Source organism: Hetaerina americana, unplaced genomic scaffold, assembly GCF_022747635.1.
Source record: "Hetaerina americana unplaced genomic scaffold, ioHetAmer1.1.p SCAF_14, whole genome shotgun sequence".
Lineage (NCBI taxonomy): Eukaryota > Metazoa > Arthropoda > Insecta > Odonata > Calopterygidae > Hetaerina > Hetaerina americana.
Window position 1 is genome coordinate 13,758,796 of NW_027286514.1, and position 18,968 is coordinate 13,777,763.

The 18,968-nt window shown below is 32.7% G+C and overlaps 1 protein-coding gene across 1 annotated transcript in view; it reads right to left on the reverse strand.

Moving 5' to 3' along the window:
* sei (potassium voltage-gated channel seizure) overlaps nucleotides 1-18,968 on the reverse strand; it is an 858,190-nt gene that overhangs the window by 59,361 nt on the left and 779,861 nt on the right. The window contains exons 10-17 of the mRNA XM_071583602.1: nucleotides 17,269-17,450; nucleotides 12,683-12,852; nucleotides 8,405-8,525; nucleotides 7,284-7,404; nucleotides 6,292-6,452; nucleotides 4,909-5,057; nucleotides 3,698-3,840; nucleotides 603-796 (exon numbers count right to left, since the gene is read on the reverse strand). Coding sequence (XP_071439703.1) covers nucleotides 603-796; nucleotides 3,698-3,840; nucleotides 4,909-5,057; nucleotides 6,292-6,452; nucleotides 7,284-7,404; nucleotides 8,405-8,525; nucleotides 12,683-12,852; nucleotides 17,269-17,450 — 1,241 coding nt within the window. The remainder of the gene's footprint in view (nucleotides 1-602; nucleotides 797-3,697; nucleotides 3,841-4,908; nucleotides 5,058-6,291; nucleotides 6,453-7,283; nucleotides 7,405-8,404; nucleotides 8,526-12,682; nucleotides 12,853-17,268; nucleotides 17,451-18,968) is intronic.

Consider the following 18,968-nt stretch of genomic DNA (forward strand, 5'->3'; position numbering starts at 1 on the left):
TATTGAATAGTTGACAGCTGACATTACAGTCCTGGGAAGGCTGACTGAGCACGTTGATGGGTGTTGCTAAAACAATGCCACAGTACATTCTCCCATAATGCTGATCAAATTCACACTTTGCATGACATTTGTGTACTTGAGATAACATACATCTGGAAATGGGAAACAGTGGTTCTCAAGTGGAATCATGGATTTACCAATAGACATTTTGCAGAAATTTTACCCACTGTAACGTTTAAAAAGTAATTAGAGGTAAAACTTTTCTAAACTACACTGCAATGTGTAGGTGCTAGAGATTAATTTTATAGGTCATTCATGATAATGACCAAAAGAAACATTGTTATATGCATGCAAACTAGAGGTTCTAATGAGTCCATTTGGGTCAAAAAGCAATGGATACTTCCATTAAGAAGAATTTTTGGGAGGAAGTGAATAATCATTCATCAGCGAATACTCTCATGATACTATGCAAAGAAATATTACCCATTTAACCATGAAGAATGTGGAGAGAAATATAAATTAATAGCAACAGTCACTATTCATACAGACTTTTTTTGGTTATTAGTTAAGAGGAAATTTTAATAAAAATGCATGAAACTTACATCCCGCATATTAAATGTTATCTCCAGGTTATGAGTAAAGGACTCAAAAAACTCAGGGTACAGATCCAATACATCAAGAAGGTCATCTCGATGTATCTTGTGCAGGTCACAGTAGGTGAGGGCACGAACATTACATGATGATTTCCCAAGCGTTGGATGAAGACATGGATTCTCTCCAAAAATATCATCCTTACCTGGAATTAAAATTTGAAAAAAATTAGTAAAACATAATTCTAACCTGAGATAAATTTATGCAATTAAGTGGGAAATAATGCACTTGCAAAAAAAGAATCTATGCTGGAAAAAACTAAAATATGCTGGCTGAAATGAAATTACAAGGTAACATGAAAATACTAGAGAGTGAGGTGAATAATGCATTCATAATTTTAAATTTAGTTTGACTTTCCTTTCATGTGTTAAACAATTTTCTGACAACACATATGCCAAATTGTAGACATTAAGTATGCTTTATTTCATTGACATATTTTTTAATTTGTCCAATAATAGCACAGGATATGAAATTGACCAATGAAATGAATGCCCTGTTTAACAAAAAGGATTTCAGATGCATTACTATTTATTTTATGAATCATAATTTTAATAAAAAATGGCACTTGAATACAAAACCTTCAAATTCAACTGATATTAATGAAGAGAAAATATGCAAGGAATGAAAAATTGTTTTCTCAAATGCTCTACAGATTTGTACAGTGGCATTTAAAATATTATAGAAGAAGCAAGAGGCTGAAATTTTGTTCAATATTTTCCCCTCAACTCTTGAGATATTATTCCTTGAAAGAGCGGTTCAGTTAGGAAAGAGGAAAAGTGCTTCTCTTTTTATTTCTAGGTTTAGAAATAGATTTGGATGAGGGATTTTTGATATTCCTTTCTTGATATGTTCCTATCTTTCTTCTACTATACCCGACTCCATGTCCTCACTCATTATTTTTCTCCTGCATCCTGTTAATCATTTCTTTTCATCCAATTTAATGCTCCTATATCCAACTCCTTACCCATCCTCTCTGTTTTATCCTCTTGAATCTAGCATTACCATTCATTAGTGCTAAATTATAATCTGAATCTGCATCCACTCCAGGGAAAAGTTTTATTGATTAGAAATTGATTATACTGTTTCTAAATCTGTCCAACCATTATATGGTCTAACTGATATCACTCTGAATCTCTGGATAATTTCCATTTATATCTATGGTGTTGAAACCAAATGTCTGTCATGATTAAATCCTGTCTCCCACAAAACTCTATTGCTTTCTCATCTTGGTCATTCCTTGTTCCTAAACTTTATTCACTACCTCTATCCCATCTCTCCCTTCTGCCTACTACCAAGTTCCAATCCCCCACCACTACCTATTGTTTCCTTCCAGGACACCAGCAACTATTTTCTATAATTGATCATATACCCTGTCTATTTCTTCCTTTTAATGGTTACTTGTTGCCTTGTACATGTCTTCCATGTCATATTCTCTGCTGCTACTGCCAGTTCTGCTCTGCAAGGATTTCAAGTGATGATGGCCGTGGAAGTCTTGCTTCTTCTGCTGCTGGTCATGACAGACCATTCAACAGGCTTGGTTCCATAGTCAGGAATCTTGTTTGAGTCCATCATAAAGCCATGAGATAAATAATTGATATGATTTTTTGTTGCCTTCCTCAATAGTGTTTTAAATGTGAGACCATTGCTATAATGATAGATAATTACAGTTATCTACCCAAAGGTTGGTTTGATAGGTGAGAACATATCTCACCTAGTACTAAACCCAATGGCATGTGAAATTGACAGATCAACAACGTAAAAGGGCCATTTCTTTACCAGTCCAACCTTTGGTTTCACATAAAGTATCCAAAAAATCACATAGTTTGGGTGAAGTCCCAGAGGCATGCTCAAGAGTCAAACCCAGGTTCTCTGGTCAGTAGCCCAGCTCTCCTACCAATGGACTGCCATGCCCCTCTATTTAATAGAGAGTGATAAGAAAAAAAATTTCTCATATTTTTGTATAAAAACTAAATATTATGTCATATTGTTAGCTTTATCTGAATGTAAATTTGACTCAAGTTGTATTGATATGACACCATCATTCCATCAGCAGCATCCATTGCAAGTTGATTTGTGTTCAGTTTGCCTATGGCAACAATAGAGTTGACACACAATGCTACATCGAAATTTTTCTTTTGCCCAAAAACTATCATCAAAGGCCTATGTAATATTACATAAGGCCTATGGAGAGTCTGTTCATCTATGTAGTAGAGCTGGTAGATGATTTAAAATGTTTGATGAGGGGAGAAACTTTTTGAAAGAAGGTCGACCTGGAGAGACCCAATCACTGCTCTTCTGGAAGTAAACATCAGCACTACAACTGGGATTGTGAGAAAAGACACTCAAATAACACTATAAGTATGATCAGAAGTATGGAACATTTCCCTGAGAACCTTCCACATGCTGGTAATAGAAAAATTGCGCACCAGAGGTGTTTCATATAATTACAGTGGGTTATAAAAAAGAAGAGCTATGAAGGCACACAGGCGAATCACCAATGGATATAGAAAAATGAAGTGATGCAATCAATTATTGTTGGATTTGAAGATAAAATTATGAGCAATAGTCCCCTCACATGCAAGACTTAATGGTTATCTCAGTTAATATTTTTGTTTTGAATATTTTTTCAGCGGCATGACATGTATTCTAGAGGGAGTAATAGTGCTTGACCAACACAAAGGCTGTCATGGAAATGATGCCATCAACATCATGAGTGCTGTTCTCCATTAACTGGTGCAAACACAACAGTGAAACACTTTTGCACCATTTGAATATAAATACCAGTGAACATTTTTGTGTTGGTCACCTGGAATGCCAGTGCCACTGAATTTTAATGGTTTTCAAACACTCTTGTCTTTCAATACATTATCAAGGGAGGCAGAACTGGAGTGGTGAGCATCAAACATCTACGATAGCGTTTGAAGGAAGCCATTTGAAAATTAAAAAGAAGTTTTATTCCACTTAGAAAAAAAATTAGCTGAAATATGTACTTCAAATACATTTTCAGTGTATGCCATTATGCACACACCACTTTTTACCAACTTACTAAGTATTGCCATAACTATATCATCTTTTAAAATTTCTATTGATCCTCTGGAGATGAAATATAAGGATGTGAGGACATCCCCTCTGTGCACCAGCGTGTCACCTGGAGGAGCATGTGTTGTCTTGAACTTCATTGAAAGTGCCCTGCAAGAAATCAGAGAAAATGGTCAACAAAATTGATGCACCCCGCTGATAATTTCTAGCTGAGTTTAGCTATGAATACACAAAAAGAGACTAAAGTTTAAGAGTCACAAAAAGAGGAATAAAGGGGCAACGAAACTTTCAGTCAGCTGAGTTTTCAGAAATAAGTCATGGATATCATCATTTAATGGAAAAATATCCAATTTTATGCAAGAGTCAAAATATGAGATCACAGTACAATTTAACAGGAAATTCAAAAAAACATTGCTTATTCAGATTCATTAATAAAAGTAATTTTTATAATTAGCCATGACAAGGACTTGAAAGGTTCATAGAATGTGCTGTTTTTTAATGCAATGATGTATAAATAATATATTCACAACACAGGTGCACATTTGAATTTCATAACATATGGGTATTAGAGCTCTCATTTGTAGCACCTTTTGCCAGGACTCAAATTATTATAGTATCAATATCCAAGATATCAAAGTCAAAAAAATATCAAAATCCAAGATAATTTAGAGTAGAACATTATTTAGAAGTCTCCTATGAATCTTTAAATGAATCATGCCATTATAATTTTGTGGATCCAAATGTGTATTCCATTTATTCTTCTGAAAATTTTAACAAAATTGAATTTCTACCAGCCAGCCATGTGTATTTTTTATACATCATTGCACAATTGTACTCAAAAGTACTCAATTGCATGATTCATCCCAATTCTATATCCCCACCTTACATGTATCTGTCAGTGAATATCTTAAATTAATGACTGTGAAATATTACACCCAGGGAAGAGAATTTATAAATGAATAGATTGGGAATAAATGGATCATTGATTAAAGACTTTTAGCACAAAAATTTATTAGGACAGCATACACTCGTCCTACTGATATTGTCAGAAATAAGAGGGGCTGTTATTCAATGCTGTACCATAGTTCTATCTTTTAATGGCCCTTTAATTCAGGATTGAAGCCATCTTAATATTGTATCTAATCTTAGTATCTTATATAAACACACAACATATTGGCATTTCCTTTCCTACCATTTGCACTTTCAAGCAGAATGTACCTTAGGCACCCAGGTGAGGCCCCGTCAAAGGCTGAGCAATTTGTAAGTAGGTTACGGTTGAGGTGGAGACATATGTCTGCCTGAAGGCACTCAGGGAAGCCTTTCAGCACACTATTCATGTCGATACCATTTGTGTAAGTCCAAGCATGCTGGAAGGGGAAAAATAGGATTAATTTCATCATATCAATATCTGCTCCAAGAAGGTTAAAACATTGCATAGAATTTATTTGAATCAAATAAATAGCATAATTATTATGCACAAACTACAGAAACAGAGCATGTGGTAACTCCAATGAGAGCCTGTTTTGCATTCACCATTTGTGTAATTGACTCAATAGAATACACTTATTAAGAATGAATTAAGATAATCGACTTTAATAATGTATCCACTAGAGTAGTATAAAAGGAGATAATTTCAAATTATTTAAATGAAAAAATCTTTCATATTTATACTAGTGAGCAACAAAGTTAAACCAGGTTTGAAAATTAAAACTTCACCTATTGAACTATGTCAGATTAGGGTTTCACTATGAACCATGCTTTTAATATATAAGGCAACTTTTTTATTGATGAGCTATAATTATTATGTACTTCTTGTAGAAGAAGAAAGAAGTTGTAGAAAGAAGTTTTAATTTTGTATGAGATAACTTTAATAATTGTTTCCTGCAGGACAGATTTCAAGTATTTTTTCAAGGTTGATTAAAAAATATGCCTCAGTTCAAATGTGAGTTAAATAGTGTCCCACATTGTCTTGAAAGGAAGAAATGGACACTTCTCTCAAATAAAATTACCTTGAAATAAAATGAGTATTTTAATCAAAGTTTATTTGTATTTTAATGAGTATTTAAATAAAAATGTGGAAATTTCATTGAAATTTTTGGTCTGGCATTTTTCCTTGGAATTTAAAATATATTGAACAGATTTTTAAAATAATCCAATTGACTGTAGGTATGGACTATACAATGTGTACATAAATGTTCTTAATTAATATATTTATGTATTTAAAGCATACAATACATAAAATTATTTGATTTTAGCTACATTAATTTCCAGTCAATCACAGAGTGACCATTTTACAAGTGAACATTGTTAATCAGACTGCATATCTATGTTTATATCATTATTTTGCAATAACAATTCATAATTAACCAAATTACAAAAGTAACTTCATTTAGAATATATAGAACTATCCATAACTCAATATAGAATCAAAATTAAACCATTGGAATTCAAACAGTCTATTTCAGTGCTTTCATGCTGAAAAACCTAGACACTTCAAAAAATTCATGTAATATACACCCAATTTTGACTCAAATTTATGATAAACTAAATCCCCGAGGAATCAGTTATGCCACATTTAAATTACACAAACAATTGAAGTACCTGGAAATACTCCTCTAGTCGTTGTCTCAATGGATTTGGAATTTGATGGAACCGAATAAATTCTCTCACTCTCAGCATTTGTGTGTGATACCTTGCTGTTCCTGAGTATAATCTTTGAATGATGGCCGATACATTTCCAAATATACTAGCATACATGAGGGCTGAAAAAAATTATAATGAATGAGTAAATAAAATATCAATGTCAAAATTACAAAACTACCCTATTTAAAAAATATATATACATACCCTCATACTATGAATTGTGTTAATGATAAGATATTCATACATTTTCATAAGCATATTAATTCAATATTTCACAGAATATAAAAAAACTAAAGTTATCAACCCAATCAATGGTTGGTTTGATAGGTGAAAGCAGAGCGTCACCTAGTACTAAACCTAATTCTGAAATTCACGCATCAGGGTAGGGCGGCAGTTCCTTTCCCTGTGCCAACTATGGTTTCCAAGAAAGGCCTGGGACTCAAAAGATCACACAGCTTCAGTGGAGCTGAGGGTACTCAGAAATATCATCTGGGATCGAGCTCAGGCCCACAGGTCAGTGGCCCAGTGGTCTACCGACTTGAATATCACATCCCTCAATAAAATATACATTTTATGAACCTTAAATTTGAATCAATATGCTTAGGGTAACATATAATATTTCATTGGAGCATGCATAGCCAGGGACCACAGAGGGAGGAACTTATTGCATACCCCCAAGGGGCAAAAGTGCCAACAAATTTTGTAAATATTTTATAGTGCCATTTTCCTTCTACAAACATCAGACTCATGTTTCAAAGAAGGTATCAGGTTTTTAAAAAATTTTTCAGATTTGCCGCTTAGAGAATATGTTGATCATCCATACACAAGAAAGGGTATGCTCACTTTACCCCTTCCCCCGTGTATGCACATAAATAGCATAGTTCAAAAATCAAATATTTACTACTCAAAAATATAAAGCATTAAAAATTACATGGATTAGTTCTACTTACATCCAACCAACATCACACATATTGTAAAAATTTTTTCAGCATCCGTATTAGGAGCCACATTACCAAATCCTACAGAGGTTAAGCTGCTGAAGGTGAAGTAGAGGGCAGTGATATATCTTGACTGAAAGAAATATTTTTCAAAATCAATACATATTCAAAATTATGGAAAGTAAATATACATGCAAGTTTTTTTAAAAAAATGTTGCAGATGTAACTTTACAGCATAGAATAGGAAGTTGAAAAATTTTTAGCATCAAACCCAGGGACCCTAAAGGTGTATTCACATTTTGTCTGGTTGTTTCCAATATGTCCAGCAATCTTCTGAAAATTATATCCCTCCATCTTAATATAATATATTATTAGAATTAATTATGCTGTTCAATGGTGGACTTGCCCTTGTCACCCTTCTAAATTGAATACTTTAAGGTAGGAAATGGAGGGGTTCACCCATGTTGCATGGTATACCTCATATGTAAAAAAAGGCTGTGGAATGGAATTATAACTTTTATTGCTGTGAAAATATTTATCAAGATTTTCTTTGGTTCACAGAATGTTATGGAATAATACAATTATATGTAGAAAAACCTGCAAGCCATTTGAAAGATATCAGGTGTGCAGAAATCTCATTGGGAAGCCCATAAAAATGCTTTTAATTGCTCTGTGTTATTTCAAACATTCAGAAAATTTATGCATGATAATAATTAGCATATTGGTTATTCTCTAGATTCAGCCTGAATTAATTTGATGATAAGTTTAAATGTACCAAAGTTTGAAAAAAATTAATGATAATATCAATATGCACAGACCATATACTAATTTAGTGAGAATTAATTTAGAGAATTAATCTTGCAAAACCAAGATTTTAGTTTTTTACTTATAGCACATAGACTCTTTTTCCAGTGCTTCTTCTGTTACTTAGAGCAGGGGAACACTTTATTGCCTGTTTTATATCCAATCAATAAAACAAACATTTATATTAAAAAATGTTATATTATGATGTTTTACACCAATTAAGATAACACTGCTAAATACAGTTCCATTTTCCTATGATTCAAATGCTTGTCTTAGGAAATATTGAAAAACCATGGATTGATGAGCTAAATATAAATAAAAATACTAACCCTTATGGAGGGTCCTCCGGTGTTATTTGGGTAGTAAAATTGATGAGTGTCATTAGCTAATAAGTCTAACCAACCAACTTTACTCTTCAAGTGGGGCCGCTCCGCATTGCCTATCGCATACCTGTAATGGTGAAAATAATTTAATTTAATAATAGTAGTCATTAAGGGTGCTGCTCTTCACTCTTTTAGTTCCAGTCCAATTCAAGTGGTAGGCACAAAGAATGCTAAGCCATTAGAAAAAAGATGCAGATAATCATGTTAGCACAATAACTTTTTTAATAAAATTTTTTCACCCACTTTTACTATGCATGGAGGAGAAAATGAAAAAAATATTTGATTAAAATATGGTTTCAAACATGAATCTATTAATGTAAACAAAGTCCAACTTTTTTTGGCTATTTCATTTTTTGCACGTCTAGACTGGCTGATGTAAAAAGAGTTAAGAAAAAAAAAACAATATTAAAATTAGAAAATGCTATCTAGATACCTATTGGTGTCTAAAGCTAACTGGTATTTGAAATGTTTAATGAGAGTATTAAACCTACATCTTATCAATACATAATATAACATCAAAAAGCATTCCCAGACAAGGACACGTCAACCTTTATTTCTCTGACTGAACTGAATAATCACAAACTTTGAAATGCTGAACCGACTAAATTGCTATACCAACCATGTCTTAGTGAAGTTTGAGGATTGAAAATCCTTGGGATTAACCTACCTATGGCTGTGCTTGAAACATAAAGCATAGGAAATATAATTTCATATTGGCTAATATTATGCATGAATGAATTTCAAAATTTCAGTTTTTTCTCTTCAGAAATTTCTTCTCTTCATTGGGTTCCATGTTGTAGTAGCTATTTTAATTTATTGGTTTATCATTACTCCATAGGTTTACTGTTGATCAGTATAATTTTATGGGAACCAGAACTTTATGGGTAGCTTTTGATGGCAGAGGGAAAAGAAACGGCCTCCACACCCATGATGTTAGAATTTCAACTACCATAAGGTTTAGTATAATTTGAACTCTACTCCCACCAATGAAAACCAACTTTTGAGTAGGTTGTTACTGAGGGTATAGAATTATAATTTTGTGCTATGAAATGTTCATAGAATAAAAAATCATTTGGCCGCAAAGCTTGGGTATGACCATCCTGGTGTTGTAAGGATCTAGAATTTTGAAAAAGAGAAGCAAGTTTTTTTAGTCAATCAGTCCAAACATTTTACTTTGACAGGGTGCTCTACTCCTTTAATATGGTGAAGCCTCTATAACATTTTCTCCCACTCATCACTGCAAATGACCCTCACAACAAAGAGTTGAAAATGACCTTCACACCCTCACCAGCCCCCCTAAATTAAATAATCCTCACGGAACTGTACTCATTTCTCCCGCTCATATATCATCACTATTTTCAACAATTACAACACTAATCAAAGCAGCTATAATGCCAAAAATAATAAAACTTTCCACATCCCAAGCAACAGTAAGTCAATCTTCTTATGTCCATATACAGAAAAAGAATTAGATACTACAGTAAATAAACTGTGTACAAACAGCAGTCCTGGATAGGATAGAGTCCCAAGTCATGTGATTAAATTCTGCATTCCTTTCATCAAAGTATTGCTATATTAATTAATGAATTCCTCTCCAAACACCTCCTTCATGAAAATTAAGTTCGTCATGCTTCCCCAATAACTTTGAAGAAAAGAGTGAGCCAAGATGCTTTACTATGGCCTTATCTAATCCCATGTTATATATGGTATCATTATTTGGGGCTCATCTCCTTTCTCCCAAGTCATATTTAAACTGCAAAAGAAAGGTATTTGCATAATTGCATCTAAGCCTCCAATTCCTTCTGCCCATCCAATATTTCAGGATCATGGGTTCCTACCATTCATGTACATTCTTTTCCAGGTAGCTTATATAAAACAACACTTGCCAGACTACCACAAAAAATTCTCAATACCACAGTCACCATACCAGGACCCAGTTATGCCTGCATATCATAAACCTATAGGTATGCAAATATCATCGAAATATATATTTTTCATCTGTGAGTGCATATACTTTGCTGGATTCCAGCTAAATTCCTATTTCCTTTATGAAGTTTCCAATAATGCTGTTACACACCAATCCTTGGACATATAACATTATTTTTACTATTATTATCAATAAATTTTAGTGTCTTGATCTATGTGAAAAGTTTTATTATGATTATAACTGTCTCTCTTATTATCTTAATGATTTTATGGATACCAAGCCTAGTATTCATTATAAATAAACTTTCAGTACTCACATTCTTATTGCCACAAATTTTGAAAAATTCAGTGAAACACGAAATTCCCCAATCAATACTTTCTCCTAATGGTGTCATAGACTTTCTCCAAAGCCTAGATGTGACATATGAAGTCTCTCATTTACATTACAATACATTGACGTACCACATACTTAATTAAATCAGGTTTAACTATCATGGACATATATATGCTTTTGATACTACCACTCATGAGAGATATTGGAGTCATAAGCATCCCCCAAGTGTTTAAGTGCACAAGTTTTAGGCAATTGATTTTTTTCAATGTTGACTCTCATTTCACTGTTAGAGAGAAATTCTAGTTAAAACAATAGAATGCACACACACACACACATACTACTAATATAAAAGCAATTTGAAATTATTTCATTGCAAACACACAGCTGTTGTGTTTACAATTTAATTACAACCATGTTAACAGCTGTTGATAATTACTACTTATGTCAGTTCACTGAATCGCCTGTGACATCATGTGGTTGGAATATTTATTTAGGCTTTACTACTACTGATTTACTCTACATGTAAATCATAGGGTGATTAACAGTACCTTATTCATTACTATGATTATGCAAGGAATTGTTTTAACTGGTAATTACATTTATGTTTTCCTTTTTTTAATTTCAAATGGTGAACAGCCAAATTATTTTCAACAAATTCAGTAGATACAAAATATATATGTATCATGACTTCCAAAATGGAATAATAAGGTCTCTTGTTACATGCTGGAATAAAATAACTGACTCTTCACTGCACAAGAGTAATGGTTTCCCATCCATACCATGCAAAATCGATATTACAGGCAGCATTGTGGAGATATGAAAAAACAGGGGAACATTGATAATGGTTTTGAATGTGGCCCATTGGAAATAAAAGAAAATATGACCTTTTCAAACCCTAATTACCCCTACAAACCCACTTTGTGTTTCAAGACCCATTTCCAGGATTATCCTGATAGAAGAGAATTTGTGGATTGCTGTCAACAGAAAAATGTGTTCACAATTTATATTTTGTTGTAATATTTGGTTTATTTGTATCCAATAAAGGATTATTTGCCAAATATATGCATCCAGAATATTTTGTCAAAAATTCTCATCTTTTGGTTTCTCTTCTTAAAGAAAGAATTTGAAGAAGCAGTAAAAGAAAGGAATTCAATTATTGATCTCAATAAAAGAAAGAAAGAAAAAATAAAACTACTCTCAAAAATCTATAATATTTGCCAAGGATTTTTCTCTTGAATGAAGGACTGATTCCCAGAAGTTAGGAAGAACTCATGTTATATTAAGTTTGGTTCCTAAATAGGGGTATTTTATGTACTGAACATATGAAAGCTACTATAAATGACTTGATGTTTAGAGGGGTGGTCCCTTAATAAAAGTGGCTGTGATAAGAGATTTCCCTGTTCCTCATTATAAACTTTTATGCCTTGGATAAATATTATTATTACTCTTTGCAAGATTTTTTTTGTAACTGTAATTATTTAGATACATCAAAACTGAATTTAGATTACAGCACTCTCAATAGGAAAGCTATGAATCTCCACTAACAAAAATAATCCAGGCGAATGATGATATAATAACAATAAATGCAAATACGAAACAAGAGAGATATTTCATTGTTCATTAAATTAAAATAAATTCACGTAATAACACTCGTACTTAATTTACATTATAATAAATTATGAAATTTTGCTTTATTTAATTCATCATTATTTGAGTTAACAGTGGTCTGAGAAAAAATAGCACTAAAGTTTAGGATGGCACAGACTAAATTAGACAACTAGAACTTACTCATACTTGTTCAAAATTAAAGGCCGGAACTTAACCAGGGACCATGTGAATATTTGCGAAATGTTTGACATTTTAAGTATCATTTAAGCTTAAACTAATTGACAACATAAAAATTGATAAACAATAGCATGAAAACACCACTGATCACAGATTGTTACAGAATTAATGTTACTAACCATATGCAGGCAAGCCAGTGTGCTATGAGAGCAAAGGTAGCCATGAGGAGAAGAAGTACAGCAGCACCATATTCCGAATATCTGTCGATCTTCCTAGCAACTCTTACCAGCCTCAGCAACCTTGCTGCTTTGAGCAGCCCAATCAGAGTGGTGGTCTGCGTATCCCCGGACCGCATTGCATGCGGAGGGGAAAAAGTACTCAAGAAATATCAGGAGGATCACATTGGTGGCAATAAGGCAGCCACTAGACATCAACCAGTCATGCAACAACATCCAATACTTGGAAGTGAGACACGACATAGATAAAGGGACAAGCCTAGGATGCACCTTTTAATTTTACTTGGAAATGCTCAATGAGGTTTAGTTTCTCTTAGCTTCCCTATGGTCTCTAGTACCAAATGAACATTCATATCACTAGTAAGAATGGCTGCTGAGTAAATATTTCACAAAGTATTTTTTAAACCAAGAGTTAATATACTTCTATTTAATATATTTTTTAACACTGCATCCAATATGCATTAACCCAACCAACCGTGACCACAAACTTTTTTAAATTGGTAGGTGTTCAATTTCTGAGATCTTATAATCTAAAATTAATACCCTGATCTAGGCATAGTGGCTAGGTATGTTATTTGACAATGATTTGCATTTTTATATTAATGACTATCTCTCATTTTATGATTGATGTCCTTCACTTTTCCACTACAAGATGGTAAGGTAAGGTTTAGGTAGTTAAATGGCTGCTGTGAAAGGGTCAAGTAAAAATAATAAATAAATAATTGAACAGTAATTACTATTTAATTCATTATGATGAAAAATGAATATCTGATCCAAATAATGTATAGCTTCACTGAAGCCACTATTACATAACCTTGAAAAATTCATCAACATATGTCAGAGGATTAGACATTTTATCTGAAAACTGAATCGAGATAAACGCCAACCAACAGAGCTACACAGTAAACTTCAAACTTATAAAGAGATAAAATTAGGTAAAATTATTGTTTTGAGTTGTAGTGATTTTTATCTAAGTTCTTAGTTTCCTAGTTTCCTAAAAAATGCACATGACCTATTTTTTCATTATAAATTTGATTGTTTAAAAATTATTTTTGATTTTATCCTACTGCTTTCTACTCTATGAAAGTATTCATCAGTATGTATCTGAAATGTGCCAGGCTCATGTGTAGTAAACAGCTACATTTCCCTCAAGTATATATTGAAATATTTTCGCCTAAAAGGTACTGAGCAAAAGAGATGGAATTCTTATTTTTAATAATTTAAGGCACCTTGGATAAACTAGTTCCTAATGTTAGTAATAGTTAAAATACTTAAAAGCACCTTTGTTTAATTTCTACCAAAATTGTTATTTACTAAATACCTATAAATTGTTGAACCAAAGACATTACTTCTAAACATATATGTTTATTACATAATACCCTCCCAGAGCACCGAAGACCTAAGAATGAGAACTAGGTATTCATTCAGAGCTAGATTGGTTCAGATATCTCTCGAAATATTTTTGGACAGTATGAACTTATGAACTTTCTGACTTGCTTTGGCCATGTTGAACTCCATGTTTTCCTTTGGAAAAATAAAATCTTTGATTCTTTCTTCATGCTTAACAAATGGATATCCACAAAGTATCGGCCTTAACCATCTCTCAAATCCATCAAGGATCATTGTCAGAAGCATTCACTTCAATGATTGAAGTAAGATATATGAAATATCACTCTCCAATTAAAATGAATAAAGGAACACAAGCATTCCTCCCTGATGTGAATTTTTCTAATTCCATTTTGACCTTAAGATGTTTAATTTTCTCAGCCTACAAAGCACAAACGTAAATATCTAGTTGGTGGTCCCATGTATATATCTATCTTTGATTAAGTTCCAAACTTTGTTGTTAGAAATTGCCGGGTCAAAATGTCTTGTGGCAAGAATTATGTTATGCTACTTACTGTCAGATAGATTGATTCTTCAGATTAAATATAATCTGTAAACTGGGAAGTATTTGCTCAATGGGGCTTAGTGCAGTAGAAATCAACCCTTGAGTTTAGAATTTGTATTATGGCTTTATAAGGATGTGGGATTTGCACATAGCCCACAATGTGTGTGTACAACTCATGACTCCTACTTAGATAAACATTTGAGGTTCAAAAATATAGGTGTATATCAACAAATTTATCAATTTGCCAGGCTATTTAAAATCATTAATTTTACTGCAACAATAAGATTTTAAAAATTTGGTCATTTTATAATAAATTAGAGAATTATTATAAGGTAATCTAATGGTTAAGGCCGTTCTTTGGATGGACACAACTGCCAAACAAATAAATATCTTGTGACTCCTAACAAAACACAAAATCCAGCAACCTACTCTACATCAGGTCCCTCTTCATCTCTGAGTACTTCCTTCCTCCCTTCATCCCATACAACATCCCTATCCTGTTCCTTCCCTTTCCTCGTTTGCCTAACATTCTCCCCTCTATTACAGTCTTCAACTTTCACTTGCCGGTCAACACCCCCTTCATCCATTTTTCCTGCTATCTTAGGATTTCTCCCAACAAACCCTTCTCTTTGCCCACCACACCAAGTTTTTCCTCATTCGTTTCCCTTTCGGTCCATTTCACCTTCTCCATTCTTCTCAACACCCACATTTGAAAAACCTCCAATCCAAGTCATCCTCCTGCTTCAATGACCATGTTTCTGTGCTGTATATAGCTATGCTTCATATCAAAGTAGAGAATACAAATATTTATAATAATGATACATAAGCCTTGCTTGTAATTTACTCGATTACAAAATTATTGATGTATCCACCAAAAAGCTTTTTAAAAGTCACGATAATTAGAAGGAATCAATCATTTTCAAAATACTCTCCTATAAAAAGTGATATGCATAAAATATTACTATATTTTTGTAACAAAAGAAAGTGCCAGCTTTGACTATTCCTTTAAATCAAATCTGCTATTCAAGTAATATGGCTCAATGATTTCATTAAAATTTGGTGAAAAATCTTTGAAAGTTGAAAATCTGATGCCAGCCTCCAAATGATTTAACAAAAATATAAGGCAACATTTAATAGCAGTGCCATTTAACTGAGAAGCACTTAACTTACAAGATTCTGGCAATAATTTTGGAGCTCAAAGATAATGCCAAGTATGTCCAAGTAAAGGATAAAGGGATAAACTATATGATAGACCAGAACATAAGCCTACGTTCAGAGAAATGATTGAAAAATGATTCGACCAAAGTTAGAATTTAGAACTCAAGATTACTAATCAGAAAGGTGTGTAACAGTAGAACAAGGAATAATATAATGTAAGGAAAATATTACTTGAAACATTAATTTTTACAACACGATTTTGGTCATTGACAGATTCCAGTTCACTGAGATAACTACTATTGGAAAAATATAGGTAACTAAGATTTATTTTTCAATAATTTAAATCCTCAGTTAGGATCTTCAGAAAAGTGTGTGGACTGGTTGGTGAGATAAATGTATATTTAGCAGTCACTTTTGACTTTTCCCTTCAATTTGAAACTTGTACGAGGAGCATTTAAGAATTATTTCTCATTAAATTGTAAGACCATTGATTTCTTCTCCAAGTAAAGTTTTGAGTATTTGCTGAATCTAGCATAAATACTATTAAGCTATTAAAAAGAATTATCTAAGAAACCACTGTAATGCAATAAGAGAAATTTTATACCCAAACCTCATCGGGATGGCCCTGATACCAAGATCAAGAACTAGAAAATAATAATAACAATAATAGTGTGCATACAAGGGAAACTGGAGGACATTTAAGTAATCACAAAAATTAGACAGGCACCTTATAAAGAATAATACAAGGTTGTTATCTACAAATTGCATATAAATGCAATAGTACTTTAACTTTGAGACATGCAGGTAAACATTCAGTATTGGTTTATTTACTGTTTTACCAATATCTGAAACAACTTGGGAGTACACTAATGTAGATATTTAGAAAGAGATGGATATATGAAAACACCAATAATAGCAAAGACTATTGAGCTACATAACTACCATTTAAATTCAAAATAGCGGAAGAGAAAGAAGGAGTAATAAAGTTTTGCTTAATGCCATAAGATATTTTCACAATTCTTTTTACTTTTGGAATGCTATGGACTGAGAATAATGATTCCATCAGAATAAAGAGAAGTTATAGCTCACTTTGCATTATTAAAAATATTGATCAACAATATTTAGGCTTAGGATTGGGAGAGTATCAATTTATATCTTGCACAACTTGAAATTAAATTTCTGTCATTACAAATTCAAAACATAAAATGCACTTTGGCTGAGTGAGAGCTGAATTCTGAATCTGCATTATGCACCACTAGTACTGAGTTACATGGTGCAATAGACAGTGATTTAACCACTGAAATTATTTAATCTATCAGTAATGATCATTATCAAAATTCAATATTATAGATGCCATCTATTTTTTCTACTGTAGTTATAACCATGAGAAGAATAGAATGGTGCCATCCCAGCTACCCAAGTGCCATCAAAAGGGCATCATAGACTGTCCCCAAAACAATGATCTTGATTTTATGCCTACCTCATCAGTATCAGAACCAAAGAGTAGGAGGTCAAAAGGGATGGCTGCTACCAGATCAATGATAAACCACCCGCGGAAGTAGTGGACGGCTATTTTTCCTGGATGGGACACAACTTCATCATTGCTGTTCACGTATGTTGTCCGGAAGTTTATTAGGATATCAACCACAAAGGTCACGTCCACTGAATATTAGAACACCACAAAACACAAAGCACAGAACATTCACAATCCAATGCAGATGGGTAGATTCCAACACATTCATAGCACAAATTGTACATCCATATTACAATGATGCACAGGAGAAGCAGCAATTGATGCAAAGATGTGCCATGGAAAGGAAAATAAAGAAAATTAGACAAATAAAATAGCATTAAAGCACCTAAGTAATCACTTAAGTTGAATACTTTTTCGTATTAAATAATCCTTTGAAATACTAATTTTGCAATTGAAGAAGGAAAAATACTATCAGAGAATAGATTGGATACTATTTAATTCCCCACTGCAATCAATACACTTACCAAATGTTTAATACAATAAACGGTGTCCATGAAATTTCATCAATGAAATTAAGAATACGTATCTGGACAGTGGTAGTTACAGGGATAATGGGATCATAGCTTAAGGAGTGTTGTATCCATCAGAGTTCTAAAAGCTTATGCGCTATAAATAGAAATACACAATGATGTATCACATTAAGGATTAGATATTAAACTATCAATTATCAGTAGTCTTATGCTAAATAAGTGACTCAAACATTTGCCTAGTGTTCCCAAAACACAAGATGCAGATGTCTAAATCTATGCATATGCACTCCCTTCAAAGATATTTTGATACATACCTATGTAGAGTGCCTCTAAAAATTAACAGTAATGATTGATTTACCATTGTATTCATTTATAACTTCCAATACATGACCCATCGTTGTATGCACATTCTGTACCCCATTTAACTACTCATATGTTATATGTTACTACTGAAATTTTTAAACCATAAATTTATCAGCGGTGAGAAAAGATTAAGAAAATCAGGGTATACAATTACCGATGAAGTGTTCCTCTTAATAGTACCTTTTCCAGATGTCCACCTATTTGGTATACATCACCAGTTTAGACAAATTCAACCTCTGATTTATCACGATCAATTAATTTTTAATCTTGGTGCTAAAAATATAATAACAATAATAAAATGAAATATTAAATATTCAATCGATTATACGTCGCCCCTAATGATGGATGAAAATAAAGATATTTCATTCCCCCTTTGTGGGATTATTGCTTAAGTCTTTTCTCATTCGGTACGAAAATTGTCATTATATATATATATATATATATATATATATATATATATATATATATATATATATATATATATATATATATATATATATATATATATATATATATATATATATATATCATTGACATTGTGTGATTTGTCCGTGTTGATGGGCGAGAAGAAGGATATTTTACACCGTTTTAGGGATTGTTTGTTTAAGTCTTTGTTGACAGACTCTCACTGTCCCTGGGGACTACTACGAGTAAATAGCTTTTTAGGTCTTCGAAAAGAATTAAAAATACCACTAAATTGCCATTCCGAAAATTTTAACTGGGGGAATCCATCCTTAGAGGTAATTACTTAATCTTTTTTTTGACGCTGTAGCCTCAAAAGCGTGAAGCTACTTAGCACGCAAGCAATGCCGT